Source organism: Nematolebias whitei, chromosome 19 (genome assembly GCF_014905685.2).
Source record: "Nematolebias whitei isolate Nwh7 chromosome 19, NemWhi1, whole genome shotgun sequence".
Lineage (NCBI taxonomy): Eukaryota > Metazoa > Chordata > Actinopteri > Cyprinodontiformes > Rivulidae > Nematolebias > Nematolebias whitei.
In genome coordinates, this window is record NC_056516.1 from 18299104 (window position 1) to 18315340 (window position 16237).

Below are 16237 nucleotides of genomic sequence, written 5' to 3' on the forward strand. Positions count from 1 at the left end.
ATATTATAACTATATAAGTGTATAAGATTCTGAAGAATTTATTTTATAACGTTGTTTGGAGATGAGCTTCAGCTTGTTTTTTCAGTATTTCCATTCGAGATTTGCTGTCTTCGAGCTCACTTAGAATCTGATTCGGCCACTGGAAAATATAGAAGTTCCGCCTCATGTCATCAGCTAGAAGAAGGGAAGAGCCAAAGAAAAGAGTATGCACGATAAGACTTCAGTTTCTTTGAAATGTTGAAATATTTTTCATAAACTAACAGGATGGGAAGGGTTTATCCAGAGATGATAGCATAATAATGTAATATATTATTACTTGACAGAGTGGCGTGGTTCATGAGGAAGCTGAGGCGGTAGACCGCAGCATGGACCTCATCGATCAGTTTGTGAATGGTCACGTCACTGGTTTTTTTAATGTATCCAACAAGAGACACCAATTCTTCAGTAGTTTTAGGCGTGCCTCGAACAATGCCACTAATCTCCTCATACTGGTGACAGATTCTAAGAACAAACAGAACAATAACGGTTGACGTCTTTAATTTTCATAATTAAATACTTTCAGAATGCAGGTTTTCTCTTACGCCTTGTTGAGCCTGCAGTTCTCCTCCACTTCAAACAAGATTATCTTGTCTTTCAGTCTTTCGGCGCAGTCACAAAGGTAACCAATCAGCTCACCAGCATGCAGGCAAAACATGGAGAGGGGCACGGTGACGAGCAGTGAAGCAATCTCGTTCCGTACAACGTCAATGCTGTCAATTTTCTTAAGATTCAAACAATGAGAGGGGCTTTGATATTACAATGAATACCTTAAAATCTGAGTGCAGGTTAGAGATAGAAAAGTTGAATTACTGTGGCTGATCCCTCTAAGGAGTGCTTCTCTTTAAGGAAAGTTGACACGTCTTGGTTGGCAGTATTGTCCAGGAGATCGCTGTATTTTTGATAAACACCCAGGTACCTGAAAAAATGTAATGTTATATTAACAATTCATTTATGCATCATAGCACACGCAAAATGACAAAGAATTATGTATCTTTACTTTTTGGGTCCCACTGTGTTCTTCTGGAAAATAACCTTGGCCTTGTTGATTATGCTCGTGACTAAAGATTCGTCAGGTCCAACGGTGCGAAGGTACACGTTGCTGATATCAGGAAAGAGTTTGCATTCCACCTGGTCAAACAAACATGTCATGAATTATTTGTAAATAGAACTTGAAATTACACGGCAGTGAAAAACAGCAGAAGCAACTTGAGTGGTAATCAGGTGAAGATTTTACTCTTGGCAACTTCGTCGCACTCTTGACTATTTCCATGAAGGCCCTCTGCACGACCTCCCAACACTCCTGAAAGCTGGGAGAAAACTCAACGTGAGGCTCGTCCACTCGTAGCGTAACCAGCAGAGCCTGAGGCTGGACGTATGTCATCTCATCAAACGCCTCCCCGAAGTCATTCCCCTCCTGAAGCAAACAAACGCAGATGTTTCCCAGTGATATCAACTGGAAAGCCTCCGAGTTCTCAGAGACGATTGTTTCTTTAATCCAAACCTCATGTATCATAAAGAAGTGTAACAGGTCTTGTAATGATTCGATGACCAGACTCCGGAGCTGCAGTGACATGAGTGCAGCCACACAGTCGAGGAACTTCTGGATACCATCTGAAGACACCTGAGCGCTGCTGGGTGTGAGGGGCTTGTCCTTGTAGGGGACCAAAATGGATGCACAGGAAGGCAGCCACCTTAAAGATGAAGGATGAACCAACGAACACATTATTAGCCATACATACATAAACAGCATAAATAATGTTTGTACAAGTACATAAATTGTTTCTTCATATTTATTTAGCTTAGACAAAAACAATCATCTATTTAAAACAATATTTGTTTCTGAATCAAGGGAACTATAGATTAAAAACAGAAAAAGGAAAAGGAAACTCCACATTTCCACATCCTGAATAACCATCATAATTGTATATTTTGCTTCCAGGGAGCCAGACATTTGTGTAATCTTTTTAAAATGGTTTGAAGCAAAAGTTTTTTAAAGGTCTTTCAAAGTTGTTATTTGAACATTAGCTGCCTTTTTGTTCGTTTTCACTCGACTTGCTTTAGATGGTCTTTTTCAGAGGAATATGATTATTTAGTTTGATCGACAAGCAAATTATTTCTTGACCTATTAATCATTCAAACATAAAATACCTAACCTCAAACAATGAATGTTTGTCTACACATAAAAGACAATAGAAAAAAATACACAGTGTAAAATCTAAGTTTAGGAACTCTGTTACGGAAAATAAGTTTGCCAGGAGTACAGCAGCAATTTGGCACCAACTAAGAGATTCCTAAAGAATCCTGAAGAGTTAAAAAAATCTAAAAATCTATTAAAAAGTAAATGAAAAAAACTTGGGTATGATAAATCTCTCAGGTCCTATATCAGGCCTATTTTTATTTAGTTTTTTTGTTTTTCTAAGACAACGTCCAGATACAGTTTGTCTGATGTGGATACAGTACTTTTGTACTTTTAAAAACACAATGAAAGTATTGACATACACAATGTGCTAAAATATTTGACATCAAAAAACAAAAATGTAATTTTTGGGGCTTTTGAGAACCAAAAACTGTGTACTTTTGGAGAGCCATGTAATGCATAAGCATAACTGTTGTTTAAAATCCTTTTGCACAGTAATCTATGGCGTATGGAGCCCTGGTGACCTTTACCTAACCCCGGAAACACACAGGATAACTGCTGGGATTCAGTCTGAATGTGGCAGATAATAAAAACAGTAAAAATGTATCCACACAGGAGATAGTTTCTACAAATAAGTGACTCAAATTTCAGCTATGCAGACAGACATCCTGTGCTGCTACAGGATCGGACACAACAAAAGATGCACAAAAAAAATCCTTGAGTGAGTCTCAGCATCCTTCCAAAGTCAGCCTGACATGCGTCTGACAAGATGGAAACACGAGCCTGCACAAACAAAGGAGTTTGCTGGCTTGGCTGTTTGCTCACAGTAAATGTAAGAACACTAAACGCTGGTGAAGTCTGAATGCTGGATTTCTCACTGCTCATCCTGAGTGACAGTACTCACGTCTGAACCAGTTCCTCTCTGGCAGCTTGGCACTGTGTCTGGACAAACTGTTCAAACTCAGATGGAGGGAGTGGGAGCATGGTGGAGGAGAGGTCTTCTGTTTTTACAAATCTCAAGGATGAAAAGCTGGAGCAGGAAATACACGTTAAAGTAACTTATTTAAACACTGAACGAGTTAAATAAGTCAAATCAGAACAGGAATTCCACTTTACACCTCAATGCCCATAATTTATCTTATTGTTTAACGAATCGCACGTCGTATTTCTCAACTTTGAATATGAGCAACATTAGCTAGCCGTTTTCCTGCCCACTTAATAATTTACAAGTCTGACTCTTCCTCATATATGTCATTTCACATGATTAAATTAACCTTTTTACTCACTAAGAGTAATGTTAAGAATTTTAAATGTCAAGCAATTCATTATAAAATGAGATGGGGAAGGCGTGCGTTGAATGCAAGTCAACTTTAGCATAAGCCAATACTGAAACTCTTACTTTTGTATCCAGACATCCTGCAGGAGGACCATAATGGGACTGACAGTGAAGAGATGTTCACTTTGCCATGTGCTGACTTCCTTGAGTGTCCAAGGAACTGGCGCACGAATCACCCTCTGGGGAAAAGGCTTGGGGACGCTGGATATGGACAGGCGCCGGCACTCAGAAGGGTCCATCAGAATGTAGTCAACTGAATGCATAAGTACATATTTATTTATTTTTTTTGCAAAGACATATTAAACTGTATAAGCCGGTACAGCATTTTTACCTATGCTTTTCTTGAGGCTGAAATAATAATCTCTTTTGATCTCCTCTGTCATGTTTTCACTCAAACTCTGCAAGTGTTCACTGTTATCTTTAGGTTCAGGAGGAAGCAGTTTTTTAATGCTGATCATCTGCTGGTGCGGCGGAGGAGCCAGCACAGACATAGGGACTCTATTGTTGATGTAGTACATATACCTCTATAAGAGAAAAGTCAGGATTGTCAGTCTTTCAAAAGAAACTCTGGAATTTTAATCTCAGAGAGTGATTTTGCAGTTCCTCACCTCCAGGTCTGTGTCACTGGGTTCGGTCTGGGTAGCCCTCTCTTCCTGCCTGTGCATGATGTCGAGCTGCTCTGCAGGACTCATAGGCCGGCTACTGGGGCTTTCTAAGTTCCCAGTCCTGTGCTTTGCTTGACCTGAGATTGAGGCATGAACAGATGTGTTCCTGTGTGAGAATGAACGAGTCACATCAATTACTTCGAGTAAAATTTGATCATAAATCTTCAGCTTTATCCCTGCATTGTGTTGAGAGCATCATGACCTTCTCCTTGGTGTAATTGCCAGTCTCCTACTTTGTGGACTGTCTAACCAGTTTGTTAAGATCAAAAATCGACTCTGTGTTGAGAAAATATATACATAATACATAAACTAAATCATCAGAAAATAGTTAAAGCTTACATAGACCAGCATGAAAGGATACAACGCCTTGTTGCTTTTGATGGGGAATTACAAAAAGAGTTTTGTCTGTGTTGTAGTCGTTTAATTTCCAGGTGCTGGGCCCTGGGGCTGTAGTTGCTTCCAATAGACTCACTGGGAGTTTGGTGATGCCGAAACTCGTTAAATGGAACAGCCAGAGTCCATGAGCTGGGCTGAAATATGGGTGGGTACTGATCGTGCTTTAGCACAAACTGGCAAAAAAAAAAAAAACAAATGACACCGTGTTTATGTAGATAAATCTGAACTCGCTAAAGCTCTGATGCAAAACAATGAGCGACATCCTCACCAGTTTTGAAGGTTCTACACCATCCATTAAGGGTGGGGGGAGAGAATATCCTCGGTTGTGACTCGTATTAAAATGGAGTCATCTTCTATCTGAGGTTGAGGGAAAAACATTTTTTTATTCAACCTTTATTTATACAGGTTAATCACATTGAGCCTCGGGGACTCTTTTACAAGAGAGACCTGATTTCTTTAACAAAGTGACGACAACAGTGGACAATCATAAAAGAGGCATACTTTTTTTTTTTTTTTGACAATGAGAGCCATTTACATTTAAAAATATACAATTTTTATCAATTCGCTTTTTTACCTGCTTTTTTCATACATTTTAAATTGATGTGGTCAAAAATCAATCTCTGTCCGCAGCAGAAGGAGGAAGTTGTAGGAACTGTGACGTTTACTTTGTAACCATGACAACAAAATGTAAAGTTTCACTTCCTTGCGTGTTTACCCCTATCCTTAACGCCAGCTGAATACAAATGTTTTCTAAATTTTCCCCAAGACGAAATATCCCTAAACACCCTTGCTTTTTTTTTTTTTTTTAGCTCTTATTTATTCACGTCTAAAAAGTCGGAAATAAAAAGCAGACAAACAGGTCAGACAGGGACACAAACGCAGACATTACGGTCTATCTTGTCTAACTTTACAGCAAGTATTGGGGAGGAAAATATTACTCAGAAGGAAAAAAAAAACTTGAAGTTTTAAAATTTTTTAAAGCTGACTGTACCTTCTTCCGGTTTGTGTAACGCTATGCGGAGGGAATGTTCCACATAAAAGTCTCCGTTGGAAACACTTGTTCAACATGTCGCTGTGCTAGTTGAGCTCACGTGACGTTTCCATGGTAACACCGGTTACTGTTGCGTTCTGATACCTACGGGAAATATGAGCTTTCCACAAAACTGTGATATAGTTTTATGTATTTTAATATTTATATTTGTGATTTTTTTTACATTGCTTTGTAATGTAGTTGTTTCGTTTATATATATATATAATTTTCTTCCTTTTTTAAAATATTCATTTATATGTCTTCTTTTCAGATTGTCTTCTATTGTCATCATTTTTAGTTTAGTCTCTCTTGTAAATGAGTCCTCGAAGCTCAGTGAGACTAACCTGTATAAATAAAGGTTGAATAGCATAAAGGAAGCAACTTGGACATTAAATGATTAGTAAATGTCCTGACAAATGTAAAGTTAAGTTCATTAAAAGGAAGTAAAAACTGAACTTCACCTTATGTGCAGAATCAGTAACAAAACCATCTTTGTATTTTATGGATATTTTTAAGACTGAAATAGTCCTCACCTCCTTCTACAGGTGTGCAGTGGAGAGCATCCTGTGCTCCAGCATCAATGTGTGCCATGGAGGCTGCACAGCTGCAGAAAGAAAAGCTTTGCAGAGAGTGGTGAAGGCTGCACAGATTAAGACTGTTGAGTCAGTCTCCCCACCGTCGCGAACGTCTGCTCCTCCAGATGCAGGAAGAGAGACACCTGCATCATGAAGGACCCCACTCACCCAGCACACACACTTTTTGCCTGCTCCCCTCAGGCAGGAGGTTAAGGAGCATTAAGTGTAGAACCACTAGACTGAGGAACAGCTTTTACCCTGAAAATTTTAGACTTATAAATTTCATAATCAGAATTATCACTGTGAAGAAAAAAATAAATATATGTGTGTGTGTGCATCTCATGCTGCTGATATATTTCATGCTGCTGTGTTCATTTGTACTCATCTGCTCACACAGACTCATGTTCGTGCTGCTGTTGTTTGGCGTATTGTTTTGCACTATTTAGCTTTAGCTAAATAGCTTATTTAACATATTTCTTAGTTTATGTCTTAGATCCTGTTTCTTTTACAATTTATATTTTTGCTGTTGTTGGATGTGACCCTGTGTACACAATTTTGTTCCACTTCATGTACCACATGTGATGCGCATGACAATAAAGAACCTTGAACCTTGAAGACTGCCTGGTCAACCAAATGGAGTGCCTAACCTAACTCAAACTGTTTGAGCCATCCATGTTTAGTCAGGCCATTTGGACGTGTTTTGTTGTTGTTGTTGTTTTTGCTGAGACGTTTTCAGCCTTTTTCTGAAGGACTTCTTCAGTCCAAGGAGCCACAAACAAACTGGAGTCCCACAAGCACCACACTCCCGTAGAGGGGAAAAAAAAAAAAAAGAACAGTTTGCTGGTGATAAGATGGTTTCTGGAGTCTGCCCAGAGGTTGGGCTCCAGAAACCATCTTATCACCAGCAAACTTTTTTTTTTTTTTTCCACTATGGTAGTGTGGTATTTGTGGGACCCCAGTTTGTTTGTAGCTCCTCGGACTGAAGAAGTCCTTCGGATGAAGGACAATGTCTCAGCAAAAACAAAAAAAGAAACACTCCAGATAACCTGACTGAACATTTATGGATTTGTACCTGGATTATTGAGCATAAGCTTTTGGTGTTTGAGTCATCTTTACCACTCAGCTGTAGTATGTAATGCTAAAAAGATCCACCAGATGGCACTGTGACAGTAAATGGTAGGTTCGTCTTTCCCTTCTCCAACCAGGAAGTAAATTGGATACCTTTTTTTTTTTTACATCAAGCATAATATCAATTTTGGGTAAACTTTAAAACATATCAATACTTTTTTTTAATTATCATTTTGGTGATAAAGGCCTTACTAAACAAAATTATAACCTTTGATGCAGCACAAAAACTCAAATTATATGTTTAATAATTTTTTAAATATGCTCTACCAAACAGTTTATTTGTCAGTTCATGGTATGGGTAGCAAATGTAAACTAATTTAATTAAAAATGACAACTTGCTATAAAATCAACTTACTCAAGCCGTCTAGTTGATGTATTTCTGTAAATATAACTATTTAATTGTTAGTACATCGTGAATATGCTGAAGGAATTTTCCTACTCCTTGCTTTTGTTGCTTTGTAAGTTGATCTAAGATACTATAAAAATCAAGAAAAACATGCAAACATAATGTCAGTATTATTTGAAATACTATTGTGACAACTTCTTTACAAGTTTCAGCTTGGTCCAGAGCTTGCACACATCTTTGGGTGTCAAGTGCATCGATACCATATGACCAAACCGTTCTGGTGGAGCTCCTTTGATGATGGACAAAGAACTAATGAAAAAGGTCTGTGGAGTCTATGATTACAGGTCTGCTGAAGGGGTTATTGCAGTACAAAGATTTAACAACAAATCTGTCAACCTTCTGAGCAACCTGTAGAATCATGCCCCTTTCAGCTGTCAACCAGTGGAGCAAGGAGTCTAGTACAAAGATCGCTATCCCATGCCCGCCATCACTCATCCCATGCTTGCAATGAGAATATGGAAGGAATTGATCTTTCTGACATGCTGGTACACCTACAAGACCCCAGCTAAGTCTAGGAGATAGTCTATTCCCCTATCTGGATACATCCTTGACCTGTGTATTGCAAATTCCTGGCTGGTCTGAAGGAGGGCCTGTGACATCTCAACCAGAAATTAATGTCTCTCAAAATGTTCCACCTGGCAGTCATCTACAGCTTGAACCAAGCCAGTATCCAAAGTTTGCCGACTATCATTCACTTCTTCCCTCTCACAGAAAAAAGGATGCACCCCAAGACCCCCACAACTAAAACCACAACCAGATGTGCGCCATGATTGGAACACTGGCCTCTTCATTGTGGCAAGTGGGTACAATGCAACCTATGCCCCAAGTGTGCATCAAGGTGGAAATGTCAGAAGTGCAATGTTTTCTTGTGCTTGAACACAAACCAGGAATGCTTTGTAGCACTTCACCATAAGTGAATATCTAATGCTCCAAAAGCAGTAGTGTGATTGCACAATCATACCAATGAGGTGTGGTGAGTTGGAAAGTTTGGAAATGCAATTTTTTAATATGTTTGGCACTGTTTCGTTGTGTTTGGATATTTTACAAGCTTTAATCAAATCCAGCACTACTGCTTCGATCAGTCCACCAGAAATGTGGATCTTTGTCCTAAAAGATGTAAGAACTCCTGCACAAATTAAGTTTATTGAGATTTGGAAGTAATAAATATAACTGTTTCTTATGTTTTGTACTGCCTTTTTTAGTTTTTATTACAAAAATTAATGTTTTGCATAAGAGCACTCAATCAGAAGTCTACTAAATTTTGAGATATTGCACTTTGTTACAGATACAGACAACCTGAAAATTTATAAATGCAAGATTTAATTGTTTGATTCTGTATTTTCCTTTGTTGACTTTGACTGTTGAAATAAAAATAAGCAATATTTTCACATATTACAAGAAAGAAAATGTATTCAATGCCCTGGATATATATTTTTTTATTTTTAAATGGCCATATTTATGTTACTTTTTCTAATGTTTGGGCTATTTGCCTTTGGTGATGCTTAACCATAACAAGAAGATGTTTTTTTTTTTTTTTAACAACTGGGAGCAGCTGATTAACATCTCAAAACTCAAATAATACCTCAACTACAGCCCCAAATCACAAATGAATTGAAAAGGAGGTGTCGTGGATGCATTCCTGTCTACCTGCCGGCTGTGCTCGAGTGCCTGACCACTGAGATCCTGAAACCAGCAGGAAACATGGCTCGTGACAGCAGAAGGACAGGGATCATCCCCCGGCACCTACAGCAGGCTGTCTGCAGCGACGAGGAGCTCAGCAGCTGCTGCGAGGAGTGGTCATCGCTCTGGGAGGAGTTCTGCCTGGCATTCTGGCAGTCCTGCTGCCTGGAAGAACCATGAGGCCAGCCAAGTCTGGGTGGACGGATCGGACAGCATCTGCGGCCAGTTTCTTCAAATCCTCTGTGGGACGGACCTTTACAAGAGATCCTTCCTGCCTACAGCCATCAGTATCTATAACACTTTTTAATGAACCAGGATAACGAGTTACAACAACATTTAATTTCCCTTTAGGATTAATAAACTATTTTTGAATTGAACTGAATTGAGGTTGTTTGCAATTTTGTACGTTAACTATTACTGTTTGGGAGAAGTCAGTATTTTAAAAAGTAATGGGTTTGTTATTTAAAAAAAAAAACATTTATTGTTGTCATCAGTCACAATGCAAAAAAACATTTTTTCATTGAGTTTTTCTTGTTGGGTTAAGACAATTCATTATTTCCCAGTAGACTGCCAAAAAATAACTTATTAAAAAGTGAATATAATGATGGGCTTTAATCTTAGGAATATTTTGTATTAAATTAAATACTGTAATCCCAAAAAGAAGTTTCTTGGCTCTGATCAGGTAGTGTTGGCTCGCTTGGACTTTGGGGGTGGGGCTTAGCGTTAGCGCGCGGTCTCACACTCTGTTGTCAGGCAGAACGGAGCAGGGTTTCAGCTAAGAGCTAAGCCAACTTATTGGTTTTAATTGTTTTAGATATGGTAAGTTTCAGTCTGAACAACTTTCCTGTAATAATTGTATTTATATACATATTTTTGAAGAAGTCCAGATTTATTGAACGTGCGTTGGAGCACGTGTTAGCTAGACGGGAAAATGCTATTAGCATGTGTGACCAAGGCTGCATTTAATTTTTATAGTATAAAATGGGTCAAAACAAGTTACATAACTCTTCAATCGATTAATTTTCTGCGTTTGGTTTGGTTAGGTATCACTTCTTGGGAACGGTTGTGCTGGAGAGAATATAATTTAAGATAAAATAACTTTTTTTTGGGGGGGGGGGCGTCACCTAGCTTGTTTTAAGAAATCATAAGCTAAAGTTTGGACATTATTTAAGTAAGAGTTTTGTTTAATTTGGGGTTCAGTGGGTGTTTTAAAAGTTGTAAAACGGTTTGGTTTATGTAGTTAGCATTTCTTTGCAAGGGTGGGGTGCAGTTGTGGATGAAAGACGGTAGGCTTGGCGCCCTCGTTGTACTGGAAACACTGGCTTCCATTAATCAACCACATATGTGCCATTTTGTGACAGGCAAGTTCAAGGTCACCTAAATGCAGCAAGTTGGATAGACTACACTCAGTATGACCAAGTTTGTGTTAATGTGTATTTTTGTTTTTACATACAAACAAAATATTCTCATTTTGTTTAAGGATTTCAACAAGCCCAGAAACTTGAACCAGACCGTGCCTTCATTAAAGTTATCAAACGGGTACATTCTCCCTGAAGGCAAACTGACCCCCAACGCTCTCTTTGTGGGTGGGATCGACATTAAGGTAGGTTAAAACTGTTTGTTATATGTTCACTTTATATTAAAGTAGGATGTGATCTATGACAATAAATATGAATCTTGTTAAACCAAAGTAAACTTATGGCACTTGTCGCAAACAAGTTTAAGTAAAATGCTTTTACATAAAGTCCTGTTCAGTTTAATTATATTTTGGTGAAATTAGTTGGATTCAGGGCAGCACGGTGGTGCAGTTGATAGAGCTGCTGCCTCTCAGCGAGCAGGTTGCCCTGGTTCAAATCCCAGCCTGGGGCCTTTCTGGGTGGAGTTTACATGTTCTTTCTGTGCATGTGTGGGTTTGCTCTGGTTTCCTCCCACAGACCAAAAACATGCATGTTAGACTGACTGGTTACTCTAAATTGTCTCTAGGTGTGATTGGGAGAGTGAATAGTTGTTTGTCTTTATGTGTCCCTGTGATGGACTGGAGACCTGTCCAGGTGTCCCCCGCCTCGCGCACAGTGACTGTTAGATATGAGCTCCAGTGACCCCCGCAACCTGAAAAGGAAGAAGCGGTTAAAGATAATGGATGGATAGATTCAAATCTAATGTGAAAATACTCTTATTTTGGGATAATAATTATAATCCAATACATTTTTGTTGTAATCTAATACAACAAAAGTTGATTCAGTTTATTAGTATTTACAAAAGCCAATTTACTAGACGATATGAAAGTAAATACAGATATTCTAGGTTCATTTTCCTGGACACATAACAGCAAAAGAGCTACAAGTATAGTAAAACTAAGAAGACACTGTTTACATAAAATAGTAAAGGAATAACCAAAAATGCCAAAGACCATAAAAGATTATAGGAAAACAAGTTATGAAATTTAAAATTCACACCTTTAAGAAAAATAAAATATTTAATTTAAAGACATAATTAAAGCAAACGTTATGTTAATTAAATGTTTAATAACATCACATTTGAGATCACCACCACATGCTGATCTTTTCAGCTATTTGAAGAATCTGCACTTGTGATCCTTCTGGTGCAGATTTAAAATAATAACGGTTTTATTTATTGATCAAGTTACTGAAATGTACCGTTTTGTTGTTATTAAAATTGATATTACTTCATGTTGTTGTTTTTTTTGGTTTCAGTGGAGTTCAGAGCTTCTAGATTGAGGGTTATAAAGTACAAAAACTAATATTGTGGTTTGTAATAAATTCTGTTAACCATCAGGTTGATGAAAATGAAATGCAAGACTTCTTTGCAAGATATGGAGCTGTGAAGGAAGTGAAAATCATCACATATCGTGGAGGGATCTGCAAAGGGTGAGCTGTGGTGATGGCATGATGTTTGTGTGTGTGCTGCATAATTTATAACTTTATTAGATCTTTAAAGACATAGATTTTTACCAGCTCTGTGTACTTGTATGTATTGTAATGCTCTTTCTATATTTCAAGAAATATACATAGAAAATGCAGAAATTTCTAGGTAAAACATGAAAATAAAAGTTGTTGTCACTTGTGATTAGTTCGGTGAAGTCAATAGGAAAGCTATAAACCTGTTTCAGATTCACGTTTATCGGTCACCTTTGTGTTCACAAACAAGGAGTTTGACTCTGGTTTCAAGAGCTCACAGAGTACAGACATCATGTAACTTATATAAACTTAGAAGATAAAAGAAACAGTATGTACATGTATAAATATACAGTATACAGCATTTTTTCCTCAAATATTCTTATTGTTTCACAGCAGGGAGCAGTCTACTTCCATGTGACAGTGTCACAGCGGAGCTGCCCTGATCAAACCTGATCAGATGTTTTTTATATTGTATTTTGTAAATAAATCAGTGTTCATGTACTTTGAGTAATTTTCTGTTTTCCCAGTTATGGGTTTGTGTACTTCAGCGAAGATGTCAACATTCAATCAATCATTGAGGTGAGTGGATGTCTCTTTAAAAATGTTTTTTTTTGTTTGTTTGTTTTTACTGGAAACAGCTGAATGCATTAATCTTTGTAAATGTTTTTTGCTGCAACATGACAGCAACAGATCAGTTTTAAAGGCCGCAAGCTCAAGCTGGGACCTGCAATAATGAAAGAAAGGAGCTCACGTATGTGAACGTTTGCACTTCTGTTGTATCTTACTGTTTCTTCGTTTAAACAGAAAGACATTTACAGTGATTCTTTGTTCCCATCCAGGTTCCACGCCATCTCGTCTAGTTGGACCAGCTCCTTGGATGAGTCCCACCCAATACATCTACTGCGCTTGTTGCACACCCATGGGAGGAGGGGTGACCCAACCCTCACCCATCCTCAGTGGAGGCAGCCCCTATAATCAGGTATCTCTCACTCTCAGGGGCGAGCAGGTCCTGTCTCATTCTGCATGCAGACTAAATTTGAAAACTAAAAAGTTCAAAGTAACCTCGTGTGCCAACAGCAAAGTTGTCAGACACCTTTCTTGTAAACTTGAGAAACATAGCTACAGTGATTTTATTTTCAGTTTATAAAGGTAAACGGCCCAACATATTTTGAAGGGTTGCATATCATCTGTCTCCTTTCATGCCCAAAATGTATCCAGGAATTTTCTGTTTTGTGCTTCTTTTTTTAATCGTTGTTCAAACTTTAAAAATATTCTTAAGTGCAGTCCTACACCACTAGTTTTTTTGTTGTTGTTGTGAATGACTCTCAGCTACTGCTGCACAATATTTGAGCCTATCTGTAAAACTGACTGAGCTACAGCCATTTGTTTTCAAGGCCAGCTGGCTGTGGTGGCCATCTTGAATTGGGTTCCAAAAGTTGATCAGTTTCTTTCTGCAGGTTACATAAAAATTCATCCAGTGGTTCATGAGCTATTTTGCACACAGGCATAAACTTTATTGCCTACTTGTTGCCAGCCGGTCATAAGTGTGTAAATTCTGTCTTGTGTGGTTCTTTTTGCAGCCGTACGCCTACAGCAACTTCGGAGGGTTCGTCCTTCCACAGGTGCCAGTGAACTATGCACAGAACCCTTACACTTATCAGGTAGCTAAATAAGCACAAATATCTAATAGTTATAGTCGGTATCCTGCAGACATATTTAATTTGGCCTAAGTATCACTTCCTGCTCAACAATTTATACCCTGCACTCTTATTTTTAAAGCAAGTTCAAGTTTATTTGTTATTGATTTGATACAAGTCTCCCTTTCTACCACATATGCAGTACACCACAACTCCCTGGACTCCGGATCAAAGAGTACGGCCTGTCAATCAGGTGATGATGTGCTTTTGGAGAATAAGATAAAATATTTAATCATAAATGTTAACGAAAAATTCTGTATTTTGCATGTAATACCCTTAAACACCACTAGATGGCGATGTTGTGTGTAGCTAAGGTCTCTGATTTAACTGATTTAAAATGTGCTGCACCTGCACATAGTTAATTTTGTCTACTTGATAATTTATGGAACATGCTGTGCTTTTTTAAATAGTGTTTTATTTTTCTGACAGCATGCAATGTTTTTGAAGAAACATGTGAATTTATTCTCATCCTCCTTGTTTTCTGCTGTTTCCAGAACTATGTGGACTGTGGAGTCCAGACTATGCTGACTGTGCTCTAGTTCTCGGTTACTGAGCCCTCCTGCCAGGTAAAACCCCACGCTGGCATGCCAAACTGTATAAATAGGTTACTGTGTATTTTGTAGTTTGAAAGACTGCATACTTATTGCTTCTGATGTGGTTAATTCATTCAATCACTTGACTTGAGTTAGAATGGTGTCAGGATGAGTCTACTTTAATGTTGCAAATACCCTTTTCTTGGAAAACCTGTTTCTAGTATTGGTTCCTTAACAACTCAAACCTAAAATGTCTGTTCATTTGGGGGGAAAAAGAAGATTTATTGACTTATAATATGATTTCCTCTCCCATAGATCCAGGCTTCGAGTCAAAACACGGACAGGGTGCCATCCTGATGTCTGAAAGCGTCCTACATTTTTCCGGTCATTCCCAGAATGCCCTTGCCCCTTTGTCCCCCTCTCTGCCTCACTTTTTGAGTGCCATTTTAACACCAGACTGCATGAGCTTTCCACTTTAACTGTTACCAGTTTGATCCCAGCCACCTTACCTGAGATGGATGAGGTTGATCTGTGGTCAGCTGCTTTTAATCCACACAGATCACAGTGACAATTGTACAGGAAGAGGAGAGCACCATGATTATTCCAGCCAATACATGGGACCACTTTTTTTTCCCCTACTAGTCTTTCAGGCCCATTTTTTGTGCTTATATTATGTTAACTTATTTTTGCTGTTAATTTTTTGTCTTTGTTTGGGGCTTTTATCTTCAGTAAGGGCTCTCTGTACATAGGAAGTACATTTATATGTGTATATAGATTGCAAAGATGACTCCAATTTAGTTGGTTGTCTTTTTGCAGGTGTGTTCTTTAGCTTTAGTTCAGGTGTAATGCTCCTCTGATTAATGTCTTTATTAACTTTTCTACTACATCATATTGACACTTATTAGTTCTCATCACTCGGTTGTTTTATTTCACTTAGTAGCAACGGTAAAAGAAAGACAACTTTGTCTTGGCACCTCGTTAATATTGGTAATTTTTGGTTATTACTCTTCATTTGATTCCAGGAGTTCACAGTAGAGGAGAATCACGGCATCAATTTACTATTTTTGGTTAAATCAACTGATATTTGGACGGTAAAAGGTGGATAATGGAGGTTTTGTAGTAGGGTGCTTTGTTCACGGCTTGTAGTTCACTGTAATTCTTCAACTCGTTTGATTTTACTCGCTTTTACACAAAGGATTTTATAGACATTTCATGCACTTTGTGTGTTTTATGTTTAATTTTAACACTGACTTGGCGTGATGGAAAATGCACATTGGTGTGAGGCGTACGTCACTTTTTTTTTCCTGTAACCTGCTTGAATTTAGTCTTATGTCAACGTTGAGGGGAGCAGGCATGACCGTGTTGAGTTCTGTTCAGAGAGCCTTGAAAACCCCACTGTTCTGCATGTTTTCTGTAGTGTTTGACTAGTTTTGTTCAATAATAAAAGTTGAATTCATCTTTACTTGAACCACTTATTGTATTCCTGTTTTATACACTTGTTTTGTTTTTTGTAATCTAACTGCATCTGCATATTTTCTGTGCACAATTTTTAACTACCGTATTTTCCGACGTATAAGTAGCATGTTTTTTTTGTATGCTCGCTTTACTCAGCTGGTGGAGGAATGTTGGAGAGCTTGCAGCTCAAGGAAGGAAGGAAGGAAGGAAGGAAGGAAGGAAGGAAGGAAGGAAGGAACGAA

The 16237-nt window shown here is 38.2% G+C and overlaps 1 protein-coding gene and 1 pseudogene across 1 annotated transcript; one reads left to right on the forward strand and one right to left on the reverse strand.

Moving 5' to 3' along the window:
* The window catches only part of LOC119426092, a 16503-nt pseudogene extending 11635 nt beyond the window's left edge, over positions 1 to 4868 (reverse strand).
* Positions 4869 to 10097: 5229 nt separating this feature from the next.
* On the forward strand, positions 10098 to 15929 carry dazl (deleted in azoospermia-like). The gene is made up of 10 exons (XM_037693360.1): positions 10098 to 10211; positions 10873 to 10995; positions 12189 to 12280; positions 12838 to 12889; positions 12995 to 13061; positions 13150 to 13289; positions 13891 to 13971; positions 14150 to 14200; positions 14502 to 14573; positions 14856 to 15929. Exons 1-9 carry the CDS (start codon positions 10209 to 10211, stop codon positions 14544 to 14546), a joined length of 654 nt encoding a protein of 217 aa, XP_037549288.1. The 5' UTR covers positions 10098 to 10208; the 3' UTR covers positions 14547 to 14573; positions 14856 to 15929.
* The last annotated feature ends 308 nt before the right edge of the window (positions 15930 to 16237 follow it).

Coding starts and splice junctions, on each gene's coding strand:
- dazl (XM_037693360.1), top strand. Junction 10,996..12,188: donor TGGGTGGGATCGACATTAAG/GTAGGTTAAAAC, acceptor GTTAACCATCAG/GTTGATGAAAATGAAATGCA. Junction 14,201..14,501: donor GAGTACGGCCTGTCAATCAG/GTGATGATGTGC, acceptor TGCTGTTTCCAG/AACTATGTGGACTGTGGAGT.